At 42.5% G+C, this 24,956-nt stretch overlaps 1 protein-coding gene across 2 annotated transcripts in view; it reads right to left on the bottom strand.

Annotated features, from left to right (window-relative positions):
* iars1 (isoleucyl-tRNA synthetase 1) overlaps positions 1-24,956 on the bottom strand; it is a 273,512-nt gene that overhangs the window by 163,152 nt on the left and 85,404 nt on the right. For both annotated transcript variants that reach the window (XM_038812610.1, XM_038812609.1), the window contains 2 exons: positions 19,099-19,221; positions 16,707-16,798 (listed from right to left, as the gene is read on the bottom strand). In XM_038812610.1, coding sequence (XP_038668538.1) covers positions 16,707-16,798; positions 19,099-19,221 — 215 coding nt within the window. The remainder of the gene's footprint in view (positions 1-16,706; positions 16,799-19,098; positions 19,222-24,956) is intronic.

The raw sequence follows: 24,956 nt of genomic DNA, 5'->3' as shown, positions 1-24,956 counted from the left end.
TGATTCAATCAAGGTCATAGTCTGTCTTTCAAAATATGCCAGCATAGTTGTTGGTTTTTTAAAATTCATTTGCGTCATGTGGGCATCGCTGGTTAGAGCGTCATTTGTTGCCCATCCCTGGTTGCCTTTCAGAAGGTGGTGAGTTGTCTTCTTGAACCGCTGCAGTCCTTGAGGTATAGATACACCCACTGTGCTGTTATGGAGGGAGTTTCAGGATTTTGCCTGAGCGACAATGAAGGGGCGGCGATATATTTCCAAGTCAGGGTGGTGAGTGACTTGGGAGGGTAACATGCAGGTGGTGGGGTTCCCAGGTATCTGCTGTTCTTGTCCTTCTGGATGGCAGTGATCAAAGGTTTGGAAGGTATTGTCTAAGGAACCTTGGTGAGTTACTGCAGTGCATCTTCTAGATGGTGCACACAGCTGCCACTGTTTGTCGGTGGTGGAGGATTTGAATGTTTGTGGAAGGGGGAACAATCAAGCGGACTGTTTTGTCCTGGATGGTGTCAAGCTTCTTGAGTGTTATTGGAGCTGCACTCATCCAGGCAAGTGGAGAGTATTACATAACACTCCTGACTTGAGCCTTTGGTTGGGGGTCAGGAGATGAGTTACTCGCCATAAGATTCTTAGCCTTTGACCTGACCTGGCAGCCACAGTATTAACGTGGCTAGTCCCGTTCAATTTCTGATCAATGGTAACCCCCAGGATGTTGATGGATTGAGCGATGGTAACACTATTGAATGTCAAAGGGCGGTGGTTAGATCCTCTCCTTTAGGAGATGGTCATTGCCTGACTCTTGTGTGGCACGAATGTAACTTGCCAATTGTCAGCCCAATCCTGGATATCGTCCAGGTCTTGATGCATTTGGACATGGAATACTTCATTATCTGAGGAGTTGGGAGTGGTGCTGAACAAAGTTTGCGGATGACTGCACATCCCCACTTCTGACCTTATGATGGAAGAGAGGTCATTAATGAAGCAGCTGAAGATGGTTGGGCCCAGGACACTACCCTGAGAAACTCCTGATGTCCTGGAGTTGAGATGATTGACCTCCAACCACAACCATCTTCCTTTGTGCCAGGTATGACCACAACCAGTGGAAAGTTTTCCCCCTGATTCCCGTTGACTCCAGTTTAGTTAGGGCTCCTTGATGCCATACTCAGTCAAATGCTGACTTGATGTCATGGGCAGTCACTCTCCTCTCACCTCTGGAATTCAGCTCTTTGTTCATGTTTGAACCAAGGCTGTAATGAGGTCAGAAGTTGAATGACCCTGGCGGAACCCAAACTGCGCATCCATGAGCAGGTTACATAGAACATAGAACAGTACAGCACAGAACAGGCCCTTCGGCCCTCGATGTTGTGCCGAGCAATGATCACCCTACTCAAACCCACGTATCCACCCTATACCCGTAACCCAACAACCCCCCCCCCCCTTAACCTTACTTTTTAGGACACTACGGGCAATTTAGCATGGCCAATCCACCTAACCTGCACATCTTTGGATCTTTGGTTATTGCTGAGTAAGTGCCACTTGATAGTACTGTTGATGACTCCTTCCATCACTTTGATGATGATGGAGAGTAGACTGATAGGGCAGTAATTGGCTGGGTTGGATTTGTCCTGTTTCTTGTGTAAAGGGCACACCTGGGCAATTTTGCACATTGCCGGGTAGATACCAGTGTTGTAGCTGCACTGGAACAGCTTGGCTAGAGGTGCAGCCAGTTCAGGAGCACAAGTCTTCAGTACTATTGCAGGGATATTATCAGGGCCCATAGCTTTTGCAGTATCCAGTGCCTTCAGCCATTTCTTGATATAATGTGGAGTGAACCATATTGAAGACTGATATCTATGATGCTGGGGACCTCCGGAGGACAGTGAGATGATCATCCACTCGGCACTTCTGGCTGAAGATTGTAGCAAATGCCTCAGCCTTGTCTTTTGCACATGCGTGCTGGGCTCCTCCATCACTAAGGATGGGGATAATTGTGGAGCCTCCTCCATCGGTGAGTTGTTTAATTGTCCACCACCATTCACAGATGGATGTGGCAGGACTACAGAGCTTAGATCTGATTCATTTGTTCTGGAATCGCTTAGCTCGGCCTATTACGTGCTGCTTATTCTGTTTGGCACACAAGTAGTCCTGTGTTGTAGCTTCACTCGGTCTACACCTCATTTTTCAGTATACCTGATGTTGCTCCTGGCATTCTCTCCTACACTCTTTATTGAACCAGGGTTGCCCCCCTGGCTTGGTGGTAATGGTAGAGTGGGGATATGCCAGGCCATGAGGTTGCAGATTGTGGTTGAATACAATTCTACTGCTGCTGATGGCCTATCATGGATATCCAGTCGAGTTGCTAGATCTGTTCGAAATCTATCCCATTTAGCATGGCGGTAGTGCCACACAGCACAATGGAGGATATCCTCAGTGTGAAGATGGGACTTTGCCTCCACAAAGATTGTGCGGTGGTCACTTCTACCGATATTATCATGGACAGATACATCTGCAGCAGGCAGATTGATGAGCATGAGATCAAGTATGTTTTTCCCTCTTGTTGGTTCCCTCATCACTTTCTGTAGTCCCAATCTAGCAGCTATGTCCTTTAGGATCCAGCCAGCTCAGTCTATGGTGGTACTACTGAGCCAATCTTGGCGATGGCCATTGAAGTCCCCCACCGAGAGCATATTCTGTATTCTTGCCACTCTCAGTGCTTCCTCCAAGTGGTGTTCAAGATGGAGGAGTATGGATTCATCAGCTGATGGTGGCCGGTACGTGGTAACCAGCAGGAGGCTTCCTTGCCCATGTTTAACCTGAACCCAGTAAAAGCAATGTGAAGGTATTTAAATGTTCTGCTTCTATTTCATCCCCAAAAGTGGATTACTTTGTTAGGTGAGCCTCATGCACATCATGTTTTTATCATATACCAGCACCAGGTCTGTCTTGACCAAATTACATCCATCTGAGTGACTCTCAGATGATACCTTGTAATTGTTTTCCTGTCAATATGAAACACTAGTTGACAACTGATTTTATAAAACATGATAGAATTTCAATTGTCATAGTTTAATATTTAAATTTAAACAAAAGTTAAAATAGTTAATGCATTTTTCTTGCTTCCTTTGCACTCCTCGAACAGGAGCCGGAATGTGGCGATTAAGGGATTTTCACAGTAACTTAATTGAAGCTTACTTGTGACAATAACCGATTATTATTATTTCCTTGGTTGATAAGGACTTGTTTACAATCTCTACATATTTTGGAATATAAAACAAAACTGGAGGAGTATGATAAAATATATGTAAAATAAAATTACTGTTTCTCCATCCAAATCCCCACCACACCCATTTTCTTTCACTTTAGTTTTTGTTAATTCACTTTTGGAAACGTTTCTTTTCATAACTGAAGCATAAACTGCCACTATAAGGCAATTCATCATTGAAGCTATGTAAAAGGCAATTTTCAAGAGCTCCCAGGGCAATCCCAAACAAGTTTACTTGATATCACTTCTCAAGGAGCATTAAAGGTTATACTTATTACCAAAAGGACAAGGATCTGTGTACCAAGAATATGAATACTTAATGATTTATTAAAAATGTTGGTACGCTTATATAATTGGATCAGTACCAATAAAGCTTTCAATAATACCTCACCACTCAAAAGACTAAAAACTTTCAAAGTTGTCAGAAACAGAAAATGCGGGCAGCGGTGGTGCAGTGGTTGGTGCTGCTGCCTCACGGCGCCGAGGTCCCAGGTTCGATCCCGGCTCTGGGTCACTGGCCGTGTGGAGTTTGCACATTCTCCTCGTGTTTGCGTGGGTTTTGCCCCCACAACCCAAAAGATGTGTAGGGTCGGTGAATTGGCCACGCTAGATTACCCCTACATTGGAATAAAATGAATTGGGTACTCTAAATTATTATTTTTTTTTAAAAACAGAAAATGCTGGAAACACTCAGCAGGTATGACAGCACCTGTGCAAAGAGAAAGAAGGTCAACAAGCTTAACCTATTCAAACCCATCCACCTGCACAAGAGTTAAAATCAGGCTCAATATCACAAAAGGCAACAAAAAGGTCACAGTCGTGAAGCAAAAGCATGAGGGAGAAACAGAATTCACGCTTCAGGTCTGTGACATTTTTGTTACCTTTTGAGATGAACGTTCATCAATCTGAAACATATGCTGAAATCTTATCCCCTTGTTTGTCAATTCCAATGGTATTATCATCGCTGAATCCCACAACATCAATATCCAGGGGATCACCAACTGACCCGGACCTTAACGCAAGTACTGTGGTTACAAGAGCAGTTCAAATGGGTGTTATGCAATGAGTAACTCACCTCCTGACTCCCCAAACTTCGCCACTATCTACAAGGCACAAGTCAGGTGTGATGGAATACTCCCCACTTACCTGGATGAAAGCAATTCCAAAATCGCTCAACAAGCCTGACACTGTCCAAGACAACACAGACCAGTTTACCGTACTCCATCAATTGCCAGAAACAAAACTTTCCTTCTTTTTAGAGAACTGTTTAGAAAAGAGGATTACTTGCTTCTACTCTGGTTCCCAGTTGGTGTTACTACTGGACGAGACGGTCCCAGAATGGAACACTGGCTCAGAAAACCATCATGTTTTACTTTCTTTTAGAAAACGGGGAGGAACGAGGTCACAGGACTGCCATTTCGTTTTTAACAAGAAAAAAACATTTATTAAACGTGAAAAGTTTGACTATAATACAATACTCCTTCACTCCCCCCTTGTCTTCACAAATGTACACAGATTTTAAGACTGACACACAGGTTACACAATATAGTTTGTGCTATAATGTTCTCGCTAAATACACAAGTCACTGTAACCCAACAGGCTACCTGTGGTCAGACAACACCCCACTCTGAACCCTTGTAGTGGATGTCATTCAATCGCGTGGATTTCTCCTCAAATTCCCCCAGATGACTACCACATGAATGTTTCCAAACTCTACTAGCGAAAAGACACACTTCAGAACCTTCTTTCAAATGATGGTTTCTCTCAACTGTTTTCTCAAGGATCAACCAGGTTTTCCAATTCTCCTTTCAGGATTCTGTTGCCTTGAATTGCTGTGTACAGTCCCCAACAGAATACTATTGTTTCAAGGACTGGAAGAAAGGACACCAAACCTTACGATTGGTTCAGAATCTCTGGCTTGTTTGCCAACTGCACCAAGTGCTTCACTTTTCAGCTCTGTCTTGAACTTCAATGAACAGTACCATGCTCCAGTTCATGTTTTCCTCTTTATTTCAATATTCCTGGAAACTTCCCTTTTCGTTTTCTAGTTCCCATACAAGCTGTTCTTAGTTTCTGATGTTCTTTTGGAAAGTCTGCTTTTGCAGTTCCTTATCTTGCTTCTGGCAGGGCTGAGAGAGCTGTTCCCTTTCTTGCTCCTGTTCAGATACTGTAAAATTATTGACTGCTTAATGTTTCCCTTTTTTCACCAAATTCCTGTCCTGACTGTCTTTAATCCACAATCTTCCTGCTAGCTGCTGCAACACTGAGATTTACCGTTTAAAGTAGACTTTGGGCACAATAAAACACCCCTGTTCTAATGGACTAACCCAAGGCGGCCCTTTAGGTTCTGTGGCAGAACTCGAGATGTTGATTTGATAGACTTGGCCAGCAGCCAATTGGTGAATGTAGATTCTCAGCATTCTATTACTGCCTGTGATTGGTGGAGCAAACTTACAGAAGAAAGGTGGGTCTTCAGAAGAGTTCCATTTTTGTATTCAGTTCTGTGAAGGAAGCTCAGCTGGAAGGTAGTGGAGAATTTCCCTGTCTCTTTCTCTCTCTCTTTACCAGACGATTTTAAGCTAAATCTGTGGAGACTTTATTTAAAGGGCACTGACAGCCATCAGTACTAAGAAAGAGGTCCCTTGAATGTGAAAGTCCTTTTTCCATAGGTCTGTAACATTCTTACATCTCTGACTGAAGGGCTGGGAAGAGTTCAAAATTGAAGCTTAAGGTGAGACCATTCGTGATAGCATAGCCAGAGTTCTGTACAGAAATCAGGCAACTGAAAGTCTGCTAATTCCAGAGTTAAAGCCCAGTAATTTCAGAGGAAGACGAACGCCCCATCTGGTGGTAGAAGAACAGAATCACACACTAATCTTAACATCCTGAGTACAGCAACATCTGGTGGCTGGCGATTGGAATTGCACTGACCTGAACATCCTGTGCCTCGCTTCATCAGAGGAAGACAGAACTACCCGACCAGAATTTCTTGAGCAAATCTATTCCCAGAGACTGCAACCCCAGCAGTGAAGATTCATCTCAAACTTTTCCATTTATTCCCCGTTTTCTTTTAACCCTTTCCTACCCTTATGTGTCTGTCATATGTGCGTGTGAGTGGGTGAGGGGTTGGACAATGTTGAGGGGGTGGGACATGTTTGAGGGATTAGGTAGACTGGTAGACCATTGTCTAGTTATTTCTTTATATGTATATTCATCTTTTCCTCTTATTTTTAATAAACAGTTTCTTAATGTTTTACTTATAAATTTGGTATCTGTAACTCATTGGAGCAGTCAAGCATTAAAGATTTTTGGAAAAGACGAATTATTGGTTAATTTACTTATGTTGGGATTCATGGATCTGTGGGGCTGGAATTGACCGCGCACTCGCAGAGGGTGTCAAAACAATCCATCTGCTATCAATTCAGCGAAAACTCTATTTCCAACCCTAAGAGTGTCTTGGTTGCTCATAAACAGCTCACTTTCTCCAATGATTTTGTTTACCTTTCACATCGTAAACTCTCTAAGCACAACACAGACACAGTTTGAACTGAAACCAAAAGCCCCCATACATGCAACACTTTTGTTTAATATGAATCTAACTAGAGTTGAACCCTTTCCTGCACAGAAACACCAAATTAAACCCACATAAATCTATACTTCATTTCTAACATTCAGCAATACTGTACAAATATAGGTCACTTAAAACTACCTCTGCTTCTTGACAGATGGGTTCTGAGAAAGCTAATAAATCCAATCTGCAGATTCTGCCACAAGCTGGACAGGTAGTGCTTGAAGAGTCGAGTGGATGAGTTGTCAGGAGGATTATGTGCTCTCTCTGGCATAAGACTTTCCCAAAGTCATTCCCAAAGTCTTTTGATGTGTATGTTTGCCTGAATGAACCTTCTCCATTTTTGTCAGTCACAAGACAGGGACTTCAGAATTCACTCCCTCCACTGCCGGCTTACAATAGCTGCAATGTGTAACATCTACAGGACACATTTGCACTAATTTAGCATGGTTTCTTCAACAGCAATGTCTACAGCCATCTAGAAGAACAAGGGCAACAGGACACATGGGTATACAAACAGCTGCAAATTCCCCGCCAAGTTGCACACCATGCTGATCTGAAACTCTATCTCTTTTACTTCACCATTGCTCAGTCAAAATCCTGGAACTGCCACCCTAGCAGCACTATGGATGTACCTACACCACATGGACTGCAGAAGTTCAAGAAGCCAGCTCATCACACATTTTCAATTAGGGATGGGCAATAAATGCTGGCCTTGCCAATGGCAGCCCCATCCCATGAATTAATAGAAAGTAGCATTAAACATAAAGTAGGATTAAACAGCTTTTCTTTTGTTTATTCTTGGGCTATGAGACCAGCAGCAATGTTTGTTATTATTTCTCGTTGCCCTGTGGGTGATGTTGGGCTGCTTAGAAAATTCTCAACACACATGCTAACCATTTATTTGATGTGGACAAAAATGATGGTGAACTAGGCTCTTTTACTCACAGTGCAGACATATTAGCCCATAGCAACTAGCTGAAATAATTCGAGCTTCTGCATTCTATGGACAAAACGATAATAAGGACAGGAACTTCAGGGGTACAAATACACAGGCTTGCCAATCCCATGATCTGTAAGTTGGAGCCAAAATCACCGTTTGCTATAAGGAAACCATGTAGAAAAATTCTAAATGATCTTATCTCCCTGTAATTGATCATTTGCGACTACACAAGGGGAAAAAATGTTAAGGTTCTTAACTAATTCTTCAATGGCGATAGAGGGGCCAGCTTTCAAAAAAATTCACATGCTTTTAGATTCAAAAACTGGAAAGCACAGAAAATACCGAGGAGGGGATACATGCTCCCACTCCCCTGAAAAAAATACATTGTTACGCCAACATTTAGATTTTCCTTCAAACTTTAAGTAGATCTGTCCTAAAGTCTACATTTTTCCTTTCAACCTGTTATATGGATCTGGAGTTTTCTTCAGCAGAGATGAAAAGTAATAATTAAACCATTTCAAGCCCAGATGTTCATGCTGTAAATTTACTCCAATATTTCTTGGAAGATTACTTCGATAGGCCAGAAACAGATTGACAAAATCAGGCGGCTCTAAAGCAGCAGAGCCATTGGCTTTTCATATCGATTAACTAATTAAGCAGATCAGTATTGGCTTGACTCAAGTCATAATACAAAACTGCAAGCCCTTTCACTATATTCAACTTAATAATCTAGGAAATAGTCTGTTATGGACAGATTTAGCTGCGGTTTTCAGTTTCCAAGACATTCTACATGACACAATTTTTAACTGTTCATTTAGAAGTTGGTGTGAGCAACTTAATTTACCTGAAAAGTCAGGGTAAAATTCTGACATATTCAAATTAATCTTCCACCTGCTTCTCAGGTGGAAAAAGGTCAAATTAAATATGTAATGCCTCACATCTCAGGGGGATTTTATATACATCCACCGATATCGCTGTTCTGGTGATATTCAGGCATCACTAACAGCCAGTCTAACAGGCATTAAGCCACTCCTATATAGCTATGCAGCTATATACGCAAGAAACTCAGCAGCAATTTAGGGATCCCTTTCTGAAACAGATGACCCAGAAATTGAGTAGGGCAGGTATACATTTCTCAGTTTTTTCGGGGGGGGGGGGGGTTACCCTTCAAGGGACAGCTGATGGCTGCCAACAGAAAGCCAAGATTTTTCTTTTTAACTATTGTGGGTTGTAACTCCATTCACTTTCCTTCTCTTCTAAGACCTAAGCGAGGATTACTGCCGACACTGTAATCAGCCCAAACGGTGCAGAGCTGTTTCAGGAGGCATAAAGTACGCAGCTCATGAAGCCAGGGCGGCACAGTGGCTAGCACTGCTGTCTCACAGCACCAGGGACCCCAGTTCAATCCCAGCCTTTGTCTGTGTGGAGTTTGTACATTCTCCCATTGTCTGCGTGGGTTTCCTCTGGATGTTCCGGTTTCCTCCTGCAATCCAAAGATGTGCAGGTTAGGTGGATTGGCCATACTAAATTACACTTTAATGTCCAGGTTCTGGGTTACAGGGATAGGGTGGGGTGGACATGGAAGTGTACATGGGTAGAGTGCCCATTCAAAGGGTCGATGCCGGATGGGCCTCCTTCTGTACTGTAGGGATTCTATGAAGCTCATCATCTAATTTTGAATGGACCTGAAGGCTTTGGCATGGGTTAATGCCAATCATTTTGGACAGTAAACATTCTAAACTTTCAATAATGGCATATTTGCCTGGATGAGTGCAGCTCCAACAACACTCAAGAAGCTCAACACCATCCAGGACAAAGCAACCCACTTGATTGTTCCCCCTTCCACAAAAATTCAAACCCTCTACTACGGGCAGCACGGTAGCATTGTGGATAGCACAATCGCTTCACAGCGCCAGGGTCCCAGGTTCGATTCTGGCTTGGGTCACTGTCTGTGCGGAGTCTGCACATCCTCCCCGTGTGTGCGTGGGTTTCCTCCGGGTGCTCCGGTTTCCTCCCACAGTCCAAAGATGTGCAGGTTAGGTGGATTGGCCATGATAAATTGCCCTTAGTGTTGGGTGGGGTTGCTGAGTTATGGGGATAGGGTGGAGGTGTTGACCTTGGGTAGGGTGCTCTTTCCAAGAGCCGGTGCAGACTCGATGGGCCGAATGGCCTCCTTCTGCACTGTAAATTCTATGTCTACCGACGAACAGTGGCAACCGTGTGTACCACCTACAAGATGCACTGCAATTACACATCAAAGTTCCTTAGATAGCACCTTTCAGACCTTCGGTCACTACCATCTAGAATGACAAGAGCATCAGATACCTGGGAACCTAGACATTTCCCTCCAAGTCACTCACCATCCTGACTTGGAAATATATTGCCGCCCCTTTACTGTCGCTGGGGCAATACCTTGGAACTCCCTCCCTAACAGCACAGTAGGTGTACCTACACCTCAAGGACTGCAGCAATTTAACAAGGCAACTCACCACCACCTTCTGAAAGGCAAGCAGGGATGGGCAATAACTGCTGGCCTAGCCTGCGACGCCCACATCCCGCAAATTAATATTAAAGAAATGTAGGCATTTCAGGATGCTTACATAATGTCCTTCATATTTATTAAATTAAAACCGATGACAAAATGCTTCAATCGGTTTTAAAATTAAACACAGAGAAAGATCAAGTATTTAATTTGAATCAATTATTTTACTCATGAATTTAAATTTGTTCATCATTGACATTAACTTTCAGACCAAGTAGCTGTTCCAAGGCAAGTCCAGAAAATTCACTAGTCATTGACTTGGCTGCTGGATAGAGCTAAAATGGTCAACTTGACACGCTTTGGGTGAAGAATACCCTGATTCTTAATTTCACATCATAATCAGTGCTGTTTTTGAGGGGTCAGATTTTTCTACGTTGACATTTGTGCCTCAGAAAAGTACAGATGTACATAGTCTGGAGTTTAGTTTCCTGACTGTGTTGCCTTAGCTGACCATAGCTTAGCCAGACATACGAATGCTGCAATCCGCTACAATACATTTTGGATTTGGTGTTCTTGGTTTAAAGGGGTCATGGCCAAAAGAAAAGTAGTTCAAAATTATTTTCTGATCTTAGGTGATTTAGGTTAATAATTTTTGGACTAAACAAATTAAATCACCCATGAAAACAGTTTTAACCAACATTAAAAAATTGGAGAAGACCATCTACCACCATTCATTTGGTTGACTTTGAACTCCACTTTCCCAGCCACTCCCCATATTCCTTGATTTCCTGAAACACCAAAAATTTGTCTATCTCAGCATTGAAAATATTTAATGATGGTGCATCCACAACCCTCTGGGATAAAGAATTGCAAAGATTCATAGTCCTGTGAGTGAAGAAATTTCTCATCATCTCGGTCCTAAATGATTGGCTCCTTATCCTGAAACTGAGTCCCTTATTTCCCCCATCCAGGGGAAACATCTTGGTAACTATCCTATCAAGCCCCTTTATAATCTTGAATGTTTCAATCAGATCCCCTCTCATTCTTCTAAACTCCAGAGAGTCTAGACCAATTTAGTTTGGACCAATCTAGTTAATTTTATTTTACTGCTTCCAATGCAATTATACTCTTCCTTAAATATGAAGATGAAAATTGCACAGTATTCCAGGTGTGGTCTCACCAAAGTCCGTTTTATTCTTGCACTCCACTCCCCTTGCAGTGAAGGCCAACATGCCACATTGCTTTCTAATTGCTTGCTGTACCTACATACTAACTTTGTGTTCCTTGCGCACACAAGTAAATATTGATGTTCAGAGAGGCAAGTTTCCTTTTATATTTACAAGTTTCCTTTTAAAACTATTCTGCTTTTCTATTCTTATGACCAAACTGAATAACCTCACATTTCTCCATATTATACTTCATCTGCCATCTTTGCCCACTCACTTAGTCTGTCTTAATCCTTTTTGCAGCCTCTTTGTGTCCTCACAGTTTGCATTCTCATTTAGCTTTGTATCGTCAGCAAACTTAAGTACATTACTCTGTCTCTTTGCCCAAGTCCTTAATATGAATTGTAAATAGCTGAGGCCCCACCACTGATCCTTGCAGCATTCACTATTCACAGCCTGCAAACTGAAAATGCCTCATCGACATTTTGCTTCCTTTCCGTTGATCAATTCGCTATCGCTAACATATCACCCCGAACTCCATGAGCCCTTATGTGATGTATTAACCTTTTGTGTGGTGCCTTATCAAATGTTGCTTTGGAAATCCAAGCATGCTACATCTACTGGCCCCCTGTTATCTACCCAAATGGTTACATCCTCAGAACCTCTACTAAAATAGTAAATAGTATTTCCTTTCAAAAGACCATTTTGGTCTTTTCTAATCATAGAAGGCTTATCTCAGTGCATTAAGACTTTCTTAATAATATATTGCAGCACTTTGGTAGTTTCCTAACTTCTCTCTCCCTTCTTTCTTGGATGGTGGTGTGATATTAGCTAACATCCAATGTGTTGGGATCATTCCAGAATGTAAGGAATTTTGGAAAATCATTACCAGCGTATCCACTAACTCCGCCACTATCTAGTACTTTCTCCCTGTTTTGAATTACCTTAATTTCCTCATTCTTATTAGCCCCCGGTTATCCTATATTTCTGATACTGAACTTGTGTCTTCCACTTTAAGGACGGACACAAAATATTTGTTCAATGTCTCTGCAATCTCTTCCTTCCCTATGATAATGTCTCATAGCTCTGCTTCTAAGGAATCAAATTATACTTTCACTGGTCTCTTACTGTGAAAATTCTTGTAATTTGTTTTAATATCCCTGGCTAGTTTATTCTCAGTCTGTATTTTTCCTTTTGTATCAACTTTTCGGTGGTCCATGGTTGGTTTGTAAAACATTCCCAATCCTCAGACTTGTATTACGATACTCTGGGCTAGTGTGCGGTCAATTCCAGCCCTGCCTGACCCGGAGTCGCAACACAATTTAAATTAATAATTCTTTAAAATATCCAAAGTCTTTGGTTTATCACTGCCCAATTACCACAGTCACCAGGTTTGTAAATGTAAACAATTAATTTTAATAATAACAATAACTATAATTAAATATGCAGCAAATACAACTGGTTAACTATTATTTAATCCCCCCACCAGCCAAGAAAGACAAACACAGAGGGGAAAGTGGAGAGTAAAATAACGATGAAAGTAGTAGGATAAGCATCTTGGTTTCAGATGGACATCTTCCAGTATACCTTTCTTCAAACTCGGCCTTCAGTTGGAAGAGAGAGAGAGAGGGCGAGAGAGAGATAGAGAGAGAGAGAGAGAGAGAGGGATAGAGAGAGAGAATTTGACACAGAGAGATTGACACAGAGAGAGAGAGAGCGCGAGAGACAGACAGAGAGAGAGAGACAAACAGAGACAGAGAGAGAGAGATAGATAGAGACAGACAGAAAGCAAGAGAGACAGAGAGAGATAGAGACACACACACAGCTGCTCCTTTCAGCGCCCAGGGTCTGACTGTCCCTTCCTTGGTTCTCTGTAAACCATCCCTCATGGGCAGGAACCAATCACTGCCTGTCGCAGCGCAGAATATTGCCTTTTGCCAATTCATCAGCCATAAGCTAACCAATCAGACCAAATCCTTCCGATCTTTCAGTTGACTAAAAGTTTGCCGTCTGGTTTTCAAAAGCTACATCTCTAATAGCACAGTGTACCAATTTGCAACTTTTGAGCTCCTTACTTCCTCTGTTCGACATAAAAGGTATATACCCATTAAACATCCATGGATAAAAATGACAACCATAAAGTAAAAGAAATGGGAAATAAGGGAATCAACAGGAAGGGCCCTGACACTTATTACGTGTCTTTGAAACATTATGGCCGGGATTCTCCAATCCTGCGGCCATGTTCTGACGCCGGCGTGAAAAGAGGTGCGGGCCACTCTGGCATCAACGGGCCTCAAGTGGCAGGTATCCACCCCTTCCTAGGGGGCTAGTTCAGCGTGGAGTGGTGTCCGCAGCTCCGGCGCCCGAAAGCCGGCACGCCACAGCATGGCCTGCGAGCGTTCGCGCATGGGTTCCCGTCACTGCGCCGGACCCTGGGCAATATGGCGGAGCCCTACAGGGGCCCGGCGCAGAGGAACATAGGCCCCCACAGAACTAGCCCGCCCGCCGATCGTTAGGCCCCGATAGTGGGCCAGGCCACCGTTGAGGCCCCCCCCCCCCCCCCCCAAAACCAGGACGGCGCTTGCAGACAGAACTCCGAGGTCCAGCCGGGTGGGACCATACGTAACCCAGGCCAGTGGGCACTCGGCAAACGTGCCCTCCACTCCCCAGCGATTTTCTGACCCGACGCGGGATCAGAGAATCCCGGCCTATAAGTCTCTTTTATCTAATACTATCCTTAACATCCTTAGAAAACTCGGATGGATTTTCCGTGCTGCGTTTTTGTTTAGCAATAGAATGTATTTTCATTGAACATTTTGAATGGTTTCTTTAAATATTTCCCATAACGTATTTACTGCCGTGCGTTTTAGCCTATTTACCCAAACAACCGGAGTTAGCTCTTCCCTCATACCTATGCAGTTGCTTTGCTTAAATTTAAGATTCTTCTTTGTGATTGAAATATGTAATTTTCAAACTTAGCGTGAAATTCAATTGCATTATGATCCCGATTTCTCATGGGATGCTTTACTATGGCAATACTAATTAGCCCTGCCGTTTTACACAATATTAAATTTCAAATAACTTTATCCCTAGTTGGTTCCACAACATATTGTTCATGAAACTGCCACAAAGCATTCTACAAACTCAAATTCCAAACCACTTTTGCCTGTTTGATTGGTTTACTCTGGATGAAGATTAAAGTTCCCCACAACTATCACATTGCCTTTGTTAAAAGTTGCAATAATTTATTCCTTAATTCTCCGTCCAACAGTAGAACTGTTTGGAGAAGTGCTGTAAGGGGCCTATAAACTTCTCCCACCAGTGTTTTCTGATCCTTGCTATTCCTAAATTCCATCCATACTTATTCAATTTCCTGATTTTCTGAGCCAAGATCCTTTTTCAATATGCACTTCAGTAGTCCTTTATTGTTAGGGCTGTCTAACTTGCTTCTCCAATCTGCCTTGCTTTCTAACTGCTTGTACCCTGAAATATTTATTTCCCAGCCTTGGTCACCTTGTTACCATGTCTCTAATAACAATTAGCATTTATCCCTATTTATGCAATTAGTTTATCTATCATACTGTGGATGCCCCGCGTGTTCAGTTTATTAAAAACAATTCAGAATAAACAAAACCATCCAAAACAATTATCCAAAACCACAGAATAAAAGAGACAAACAAGCAAAAACACATTAACATTATTAACAATCCAAAAAAAAAACGAAATTAACCCGCCTAACAGCTCCTTAAAAATGGAAATGAATGGCTGCCATCTCAGGGAGAAGCCTTCCACCGATCCTCCGATGGTGTACTTAACCTTCTCCAAATGTAGAAAAGACACAAAGTCACCCAAGCTAGCCGAGGCACTAGGCGGAGTTGGAGACCTACACTCAAGCAGAATTAGGGCTATCAACGAGGCAAAGACATCCGCCTTCACCCCTGAATGAAGCACTAGCAAGTCTGAAATCCCAAATGTGGCCACAAATCAATAAATATTGCGTATCTCCAACATGCTAGTAAAGGAAGCTTATCAACTTGGGACAAGTCCAGAACACGAGTGTGCTTAGCCAGCCCCAAGAGCAGGGCATGTTTATCAAATTTTGTGTAGTTCCCAATGGCAGTGGACATGGTTTCACAAAATTTCTTGTCCACTATTAATGTTGTGTCTAACCTTCGTGGCGGACGCTGGGAGGGACCCGATGATTTATTCACTTCAGCCACCAACAACATCTCTGCTTTCAGTGAGGCAATCTGATCACTGAAAGGGCCACTTCCATATCTTCTATCGTTGCTCCATGGGCTTCCATGGTTTCATTGGTCTTCCCTAGAACTGCTTGGACGGGATCCAAGGCCTCCTTCATTGATTTTCGGGGGTGCTCCAACACAACCCGCCAATGTTTATGAAATTCCTGTGCCAAGCACCTTGGCCATTAGTGGAGTGGCTGGAGCCCCAGAGGCTGCCGCTACAACTTTATCTGCCAACTAACTCAGAGGCCTCGGACTCCGTCCCCAAACGTCTGCTGTCCACCTCCTTTGCCCTGCCATTTCTGGGCATTTGAATCATATAGGATCCTTATCCATTAATTATGTGGGTTTTCAAAACAAAATACCCCTGAAACTAAGAGAATAGGACAAAAAGTGCTGTACTCTGGCAGGAGCGACCTCATGCACGTCTTCCTCCTACATTACTCCACCGAAGTCTGCTCATTTATTTATCTATTGCCTTATTGTTTATCTTTGATTTCTAAATCTCCCTTCACCCAAATTCTCCAACCCCGTTATCTTAAAGTCACTTTTCCCTATTCTGACTATATTGGCACTCTTACGCTTTTAGACTCTGACACTCCTATCACACTCCAGTTACCATAATCTGTACAGCAACCTGACATTAATGCCTTGTCCTTTCTCTTCAACTTTCCAAATCTTTCCTCACGTGAATACCTCTGCCATTATTAAGTTTATAATCGTCTCGACAGCTCTAGTTACAGGGCTACTCAAGATATTGGTCAAGCGAAGTTCATCCGAATGATACAGCTCTCCCTTTCGCCAGTACCGGTGCCAGTGCCCCATGAACTGAAACCCATTTCTCCCACACCAATATCACAAAACAAGATACCAAATTGGATCCTTAAGGATTTCTTGATAACCTAGAGGCCATTTTTGCATTGATAAGTGTGCATGATCAAAGATATTCCATAAATATATTTTATATAACTGAATGCTGACATGCAAACTTTAAATAATTTCCTCATTACACTTCTGAAGGCTTTGCACATTTCCTATGGCTCTTACCTCCAACAAAATGGATAATTGTGCTTGTAGGTACCACTGTGTACCAGTCGACCTTTATCCTTTAGATATTTAAGGATACGCTTGTCTGCATCCTAAAAAAATAAAATCAGAATTCAGGTATTTGCATATGTTTATGACTGCTGTTTTATGCTAAACCTTAAAACTTAATGTAGTCAATAAGACATCCGGCATGCTTATCTTCAATTCGTCACGCTGCAGCTCTATAGAACCTTTGTTAGGCCACACTTGGAATATAGTGTGCCATTCTGGTTGCCACACTACCAGGAGGATGTGGAGGCTTTGGAGAGGGTACAGAAGAGGTTTACCAGGATATTGTCTGGTATGGAGGGCATTAGCTATGAAGAGAGGTTGGGTAAACTCAGTTTGTTCTCACTGGAACAACAAAGGTTGAGGGGCGAGGTCTACAAAAGTATGAGGGGCATGGATAGAGTGGATAGTCAGAAGCTTTTTCCCAGGATACAAGAGTCAATTACTAGGGGGCATAGGCTTAAGGTGCGAAGGGAAAAGTTTAGAGGAGGTCTGTGAGGGAAGTTTTCTTTTCACACAGAGGGTAGTGGATGCCTGGAACTCGTTGCCAGAGGTGGTGATGGAAGTAGGTACAATAGTGAAGTTAAAGGGGCATCTTGAGGATTTGTATTTGGAGGAAGGGTTCGCCAGTCTGGAGGAGCTAAGGGAAAGGGAAGAGCTGCGGAGGGGGAGTGAGTTCAGGTATCTGCAGGTTAGGGACTTTGCACGAAAGGTCTGGAGGGGGTTCGCTAGGTTTCTGGGATACACCCTGCTGGAGCGACTGCTGCTTCTGGATGTGGAAGGGGAGGGAAAAATTGGGGATATATATAAGTGGCTGGGGGAGCAGGGAGGTGAGCGGGTGGTGAAGATCAAGGAGAAATGGGAAGCGGAGTTGGGAATGGAGATCAATTGGGGCACTGCGAAGGATAAACGGGACCTCCTCTTGTGCAAGGATGAGCCTGATACAGTTTAAGGTGATGTACAGAGTGCATATGGCTCGGGCGAGAATGAGTGGGTTTTTTCAGGGGGCTAGCAGATGAGTGAAAGAGGTGTGGGCGGGGGCCAGCTAATCACGCGCACATGTTCTGGGGTTGCAAAAAATTGGGAAGATTCTGGGCGGGAATGTTCACGGTCTTAGCCAGGATAGTGGAGGAGGAGGTGGACCCGGACCCTTTGGTGGCGATATTTGGGGTTTCAGAGAAGCCGGCGCTCATGGAGAGGAGGAAGGCCGATGCCATGGCATTCGCCTCTCTGATTGCATGGCGACGAATTTTGCTGGAGTGGCGGTCGGCTTTGCCACCAGGAATAGCAGCATGGTTGGGTGACCTGTACGATTTCCTGCGTTAGAGAAGATAAAGTATGAGTTAAAGGGCTAGCAGGGGAGTTTGAGAAAAGGTGGGGTACGTTTGTGACCGTGTTTGAGGAGCTATTCGTCACAGTGGGGTGAGAGGGGTGGATGATGGGGAGTGGGGGTGAAAAAGGGGAAAAATCTGTACAGACTGTATAGTTGATTGTTGGGAAGCATGTTTCCCCAGGTGTTTACTTGCTGTAACCTGCTTTGATACAAGTTTGTAATAAAATACGTTTCTTAAAAAAAGGGGGGCATCTTGACAAATACATGAATAGGATGGGAAGAGAGAGATACGGCCACAGATGTGTAGATGATTTTAGGTTAGACAGGTAGCATGGTTGGCACAAGCTTGAAGGGCCGAAGAGCCTGTTCCTGTGCTGCACCTTTCTTTGTTCTTTTGTAAGGGATGTTATTACAACAAGGTTTAATTTCAATAGACATCTGGCTAGTTCTTACACTATAACTTTGGGATAGTTAATTTTACAAGCCAATTAATTCACATAATCTTACATACTGAATGAACTGAAAGTAAACTATTTCCGCACCTGCACTATACTATGCATGATAAACATTAAGTTTGAAGTCCAAATCTTTGGACAGCAAAATAATGTTTTTACAAGGCTATTCAGCAATACTACAAAAACTTAACATTCCCTCTTGTCTCTTCAATCGTCCCTCTACAACTGGAACATGTAACAACCATAGCACAGCGGTTAGCACTGTTACTTCACAGCTCCAGGGTCCCAGGTTCGTTTCCCGGCTTGGGTCACAGTCTGTGTGGAGTTTGCACATTCTCCCAGTGTCTGCGTGGGTTCCTCCGGGTGCTCCAGTTTCCTCCCACAAGTCCCGAAAGATGTGCTGCTAGATAATTTGGACATTCTGAATTCTCCCCCAGTTTATCCAAACAGGCGCCGGAATGTGGCAACTAGGGGCCTTTCACGGTAACTTCATTGCAGTGTTAATGTACGCCTACTTGTGACAATAAAGATTATTTATCATTAAGCATTCACTAACCTTCACATACAGTCCAGCAAAGTCCTCCACTTCAGCTGTGAAACAGCCGGAAGCATCAACGGGGCACACTGGTGTTGAATCTTTCTGGATTATGCCATAATCCACACAAACCCGGAAATCATCCTGCAGGGTGAATTGAACCTCAATCAGACGTGGATTTTGGGGAAAGGCGACAAAGAAAACTTAGTCCACTGAAGAAAGAACATTTTTGTCACAGTAAATTATTTAATTTACCTCTCTTAAAACTATTTTCTTTTTAACTGAGGGAATGACAAGTCGATAAATAATGCTCATGGGTCAGGCACGAAATCTTGAGAAACTCCTTGAATTTATCATATATTTTTTTTTAAAGTCTTGGTTGAGAAGCATCTATTTCAGCTTTGCGCTTGAAATCGTACTTGGAAAGGCACAATTTTCAGAATTTTCTGCTGGTTTGGGCACAAAGGTTTCTTGAATCTAACATGATTTATGTTGGACAAACTGAAAATGCGTTAGATGTTTTCAAAGGCTTAATTTTGTTATCCAAATCAATGCTTTTATTTTCACCAGTGTTCCTGTGAAAAGAGACCAAAAATAGAGTGTGGAATGAAGGAAAAGGACCTAGAAAATCCAATTTGGAAAGCCAAAGCCAACTTTTTTGCCCATCTTTCTGTAAACCTAGAGGGAATTCTCTATCCTCATTTAATATGATAAATTCAAGGGCGGCACAGTGGCTAGCACTGCTGCCTATGGCGCTGAGGACCCGGGTTCGATCCCGGCCCTAGGTCACTGTGTGGAGTTTGAACATTCTCCCATAGGCACTGCTGCCTATGGCGCTGAGGACCCGGGTTCGATCCCAGCCCTAGGTCACTGTGTGGAGTTTGAACATTCTCCCCGTGCCTGCATGGGATTCACCTCCACAACCCAAAGATCTGCAGGTTAGGTGGATTGACCACACTAAATTGCCCCTTAATTGGAAAAAATAATTGGGTACTCTAAATTTTAAAAATGTAATTACATTTAAAAAAAATAATATGACCAACTTGAACTTTAGATTGGATTCTAACATGAAGAAAGTCCATGACAGTTTTTTCAGATAAAACTCAAAGCATACTTAAGGTTATCAAACCTAGACATATTTCTGCATGATAACAAAGTCACTGTCACCCATTCTTCGTGTTTTCCTAGAAAAGTCACATTTTCTCAAGAAAGAAATACTCCCAAGTTCCTCCCTTAATACTGACAAAATTACGGAGGTTTATACAATATGCATATAATTTATAAATTCACCACAGGACTGAAGCTATTCTGTTCTTAAATTGAAAACATCAAGGCAACAATAAACATTGATTGCTATTTATTTGCTCTGTCTGCTCCTTGAATAGTTATTTAATTACTAGCCGTCCCAATGCAAACGCCGTATCTCATAGAAACATAGAAATTAGGACCAGAAGTAGGCCATTCGATCCTTCGAGCCTATATTATACATTATCATGGTTGATCATCCACCTCGGTACCCTGTTCTCATATCCCAGCCCAACGCCACCCACCCTCCAATAACCCTTGATCTCTTTAGCCCCAAGAGCTATATCTAAATCCTTCTTGAAAACAGACAATGTTTTGGCCTCAACTGATTTCTGTGGCAGAGAATTTCACAGGCTCACCACCTTTTGGGTAAATAAATTTCTCATCTCAGTCCTAAATGGTCTACCCTGTTTCCTCAGATTGTGACCCCTGGTTCTGGGCAGCACGCCATCGGGAAGATCCTTCTGCCTTCTACCAGGTGTAGTCCTGTTAGAATTTTATAGGTTTCCATGAGAACCCCATAATTCTTCTAAACTCCAGCAAATACAATCCTAACCGACTCAATCTCTCCTCATATGTCAGTCCCGCCGTCCCAAGGATCAGTTTGGGAAACCTTTGCTGCACTCCCTCCATAGCGAGGACATCTTCCTCATACGAGACCAAAACTGCACACAATATTCCAGGCGTGGTCCCACCAAGGCACCCTATATCTGCAGCAAGACATCCCTGCTCCTGTACTTGAATCCTCTCGCTATGAAGGCCAACATACCATCTACCTTCTTCACCGTCTGCATGCTTATTTTCAGCAACTGGTGTACAGGACAGCCAGATCTCATTGCACATTCCCTCTCTCAATCTATAGCCATTCAGATAATAATCTGCCTTCCTGTTTTTGCAAAGTGGATAACCTCACATTTATCCACATTATTCTGCATCTGCAATCCATTTGTCCAAACACAACTTCTCCAAATCCCACTGAAACATCTTTGAATCCGACTCACAGCTCACCTTCCCAACCAGCTGTGTCAACTGCAAATTTGGAGATATTACATTTATTTCCCTCATCTAAATCATTAATATACATTGTGAATAGCTGGGGTCCTAGCATTGATCCCTACAGTACCACACTAGTCGCTGCCTGCCACTTGGAAAAATACCCGTTTATTCCTACTCTGTTTCCTGTCTGCAAACGAGTTTACTACAAACCTTAATACACTTAATCCCAATTCCACGTGCTTTAATTGTACACATTTGTCAAAGGCCTTCTGAAAGTCCAAATAAATCACATCCACTGGCTCCCCCTCATCAATTCTAATAGTTACACTCTCAAAGAATTCCAGTAGATTTGTCAAGAATGATTTCCCTTTCGTAAATCCATGCTGACTCTGTCTGATCCCGCAACTATTTTCCAAGTGCTCTACTATTAAATCTTTTATAATGGACTCTAGAATTTTCCCCACTACCAACACCAGACTGACTGGTCGATAATTTCCTGTTTTCTCTCTACTTATCTTTTTAAATAGTGGGGTTACATTAGCTGTCCTCCAATCTGCAGAAACTGTTTCAGAGTCTGTATAATCTTGGAAGATGACCACCAATACATCCACTATTTCTAGGGCAACTACCTTCAGTACTTGGGGATGTATTTCACCAGGGCCCTGGGGATTTATCAGCCTTCAATCCCATCACTTTCCCCAACATAATTTCTCTACTAATACTGTTCCTCCCTCTCACTAAACCCTGTTCTCCCAACATCTTTGCCAAGTTACCGGTGTCCTTTGTGAAAATAGAACCTTTGTGAAAATAGATCTTTAGTTGAGAGGTGGAGATGCAGGCATTGGATGGGGTGAGCACAGTAAGAAGTCTTAAAACAGCAGGTTAAATTCCAAAAGATTTGTTTTAAATCACTAGCTTTCAGAGCGCAGCTCCTTCCTCAGGTGAGTGTTCCTTTCACCTGAGGAAGGAGCTGCACTTCTGATTCGAAACATATCTGTTGGAGTTGAACCTGGTGTTGTAAAACTTCTTACTGTGTTCAGTTGGTCAGTCATTTCTTTCTCCATTATAAATTCCACCTGTTTCTGACTAAAGGACCTCCATTTGTCTTCACTAATCATTTTCTCTTCACATATCTATTGAAGCTTTTACAGTCAATTTTTATGTAAGCTTACTCTCATACTTTATTTTCCCCTTCTCAATCAAACAATTTGTCCTCCTTTGCTGAATTATAAACTGCTTCCAATCCTTGGGTCTGCTGTTTTTTCTTGCTAATTTGTGTGCCTCTTCCTTGGATCTAATACTACCTCCAATTTCCCTTGTAAGCCATGGTTTGGCCACCTTTCCTGTTTTATTTTTGCGCTTGATAGGGATAAACAATTGTTGCAGTTCACCTATGCACTCTTTGAATGTTCGCCATTGCCCATCCACTGTCATCGCTTTAAGTAAGGCTCCCCAATCCATCATAGCCCTCTTGTGCCTCATACCATTGTGGTTTCCTTTATTTAGATTCAGAACCCTGGTCTCAGAATCAAACTACATCACTCTCAAAAATGATGAAGAACTATCACATTATGCTCATTCATCCCCAAGAGGCCTCGCACAACCAGACATCCAAAAATACAGGTGCATAACAACCACGCAACTCAATTGGCCATGATTCAGAGCTTGAAATTCTGCCCCGTGGTAAGTCAGCAGAGGTAGAATAATGCCATTCTATTTACCTCAAACCTAGCTTCAAATCTTATATCCAGTCTATTACCAAGTCTGTTTCGTAGCCACCAATGGAACAATCGCCACCTTTCCTTCTCTATTGTTGAAACATCAATACAAATTGCCATGGGCTCATACATTAACAATTGCAAGTCAGTGCTCACAAACTCCCAACATATTCAGAACATCACAGCACATGTTCCGAGTTCCAAACAAAAATCACACTGTCCTTGCAAAGTTCCACTTCTGTCCTTTACCTCACCAAAATGAGGAAACGATTCTTGTGTTAACATTTCAGGTCAATGACCCTTTGTTAGTTCTGATGAAGGGTCATCAACCTGAAATGTTAACTCTGTTTCTCTTCGGAGATGCTGCCTGACCTGCTGAGTACTTCCAACGGTTTCTGTTTTCATTTCCGATGTCCAGAACCTGCAGTATTACATTTCTGGAGACGATTCTTATCCTCATTGAAAAATCACTCGTTAGCTTAATTTCACTCTATCCAAATGATTTCCAGTCAAATGGCTGCACTCATTGTAAGATCCATCTGTATAGCAGGTTACTGCAAACTCTCGGCTCTATGAATTGTCCTATAGCTATATTGCCCAATCGTGAGGTATTTTTCTCAACCTTTTGAAGAGTTCTAACAACCCTACTTTGATTAATGTTCTTGCACTTCACCATAAAGTTTGTCCTATTAATGTTAGAATCGTATTGTAATAGAGGATATGCTTTAAATTGGTAAATCAAGAGCAGCTGTCCCCAACTGGGGAAGTATTAGGGCTTCACTCCAAGATTATAAAAAGAAGTGCACACAAGCTGTTGAGGGAAATTGGGAAAAGTCTGTTTCTTTATCGGCAGGCTTGGAAATAAATCTGTCTCAAGGTGCAGTCTAGCTTCGCACTCATTCTTTCCACAACATACAAATATTGGAATTAACAATTCCGTCCTTGTTCAGAGTTCATCTTTCTTCACTCAAGTTCAGTAGTGTGAATAACGTAACACTGTTATCCTGCAAGTTCAAACATTCACTACAATTGCTCATGAAATAATGATTATACATAATGGCCGCGATTCAGTGGACTGTATTTAATGTCCGCTGAATGGCATTTTTAGCAGGATGTTTCTCGGTGGCTGCCAATCTCTCTCTCCCCCACCTTCATTTCAGGCACCCCCCTCACCCCCACTCTACATAGAAAAGCTTTCTCCCCAGCTCTGACCCCTGGCAGTGTTGACAACGGGTCATCTGAACTCGAAAGGTTAGCTCTTTTCTCTCCTTACAGATTTTCCAACATTTTCTCCTTTGGAAGCAAAACCATGAGGTCATTTCACGGAATAAAATATAAAAAGTGGATATTTTAAAAATCTACGGCAACACATTTCATACACAAGGAACAAAAAGTCAGATACTTTCAAATCTGCAATTAGAAACAATTTTTAAAAACAAGATATTTCATTTCAATTGTCAACTTTATCTCACCAGAAATCCATAATTTCAAGCCTGCATACACCAGTGAAGCTATCCTGATATCAGCACCAGGATTTGTCAAGTATTAACTCCACTGAAAATCCCACAAAATGGAAGTTGGCTAGTTAAACATGCTAACTGGAAAGCACAAGCGCTTAAAACCCTATATTATGCTACATTGGCTGGGCAACTGTTACATTTACAATTCATTAACAATACTGTATTTGCAACTACATCTGGAAAATATGTCAAATCCTACTCTGGCCAATAGGAAACAACGTAAATGAAATTGGAAAGAGCATCAGTAGGTCTGCTTGATCTGCGAAGATCAATATGGATGTCTTTACCTCCCCCAAGCCAGAGACAATATAGCACATGGTTTATTCTGATCCACAAAATA

The sequence above is a fragment of the Scyliorhinus canicula genome, chromosome 11 (assembly GCF_902713615.1).
Source record: "Scyliorhinus canicula chromosome 11, sScyCan1.1, whole genome shotgun sequence".
Lineage (NCBI taxonomy): Eukaryota > Metazoa > Chordata > Chondrichthyes > Carcharhiniformes > Scyliorhinidae > Scyliorhinus > Scyliorhinus canicula.
This window is presented reverse-complemented; position numbering and strand designations above follow the sequence as displayed.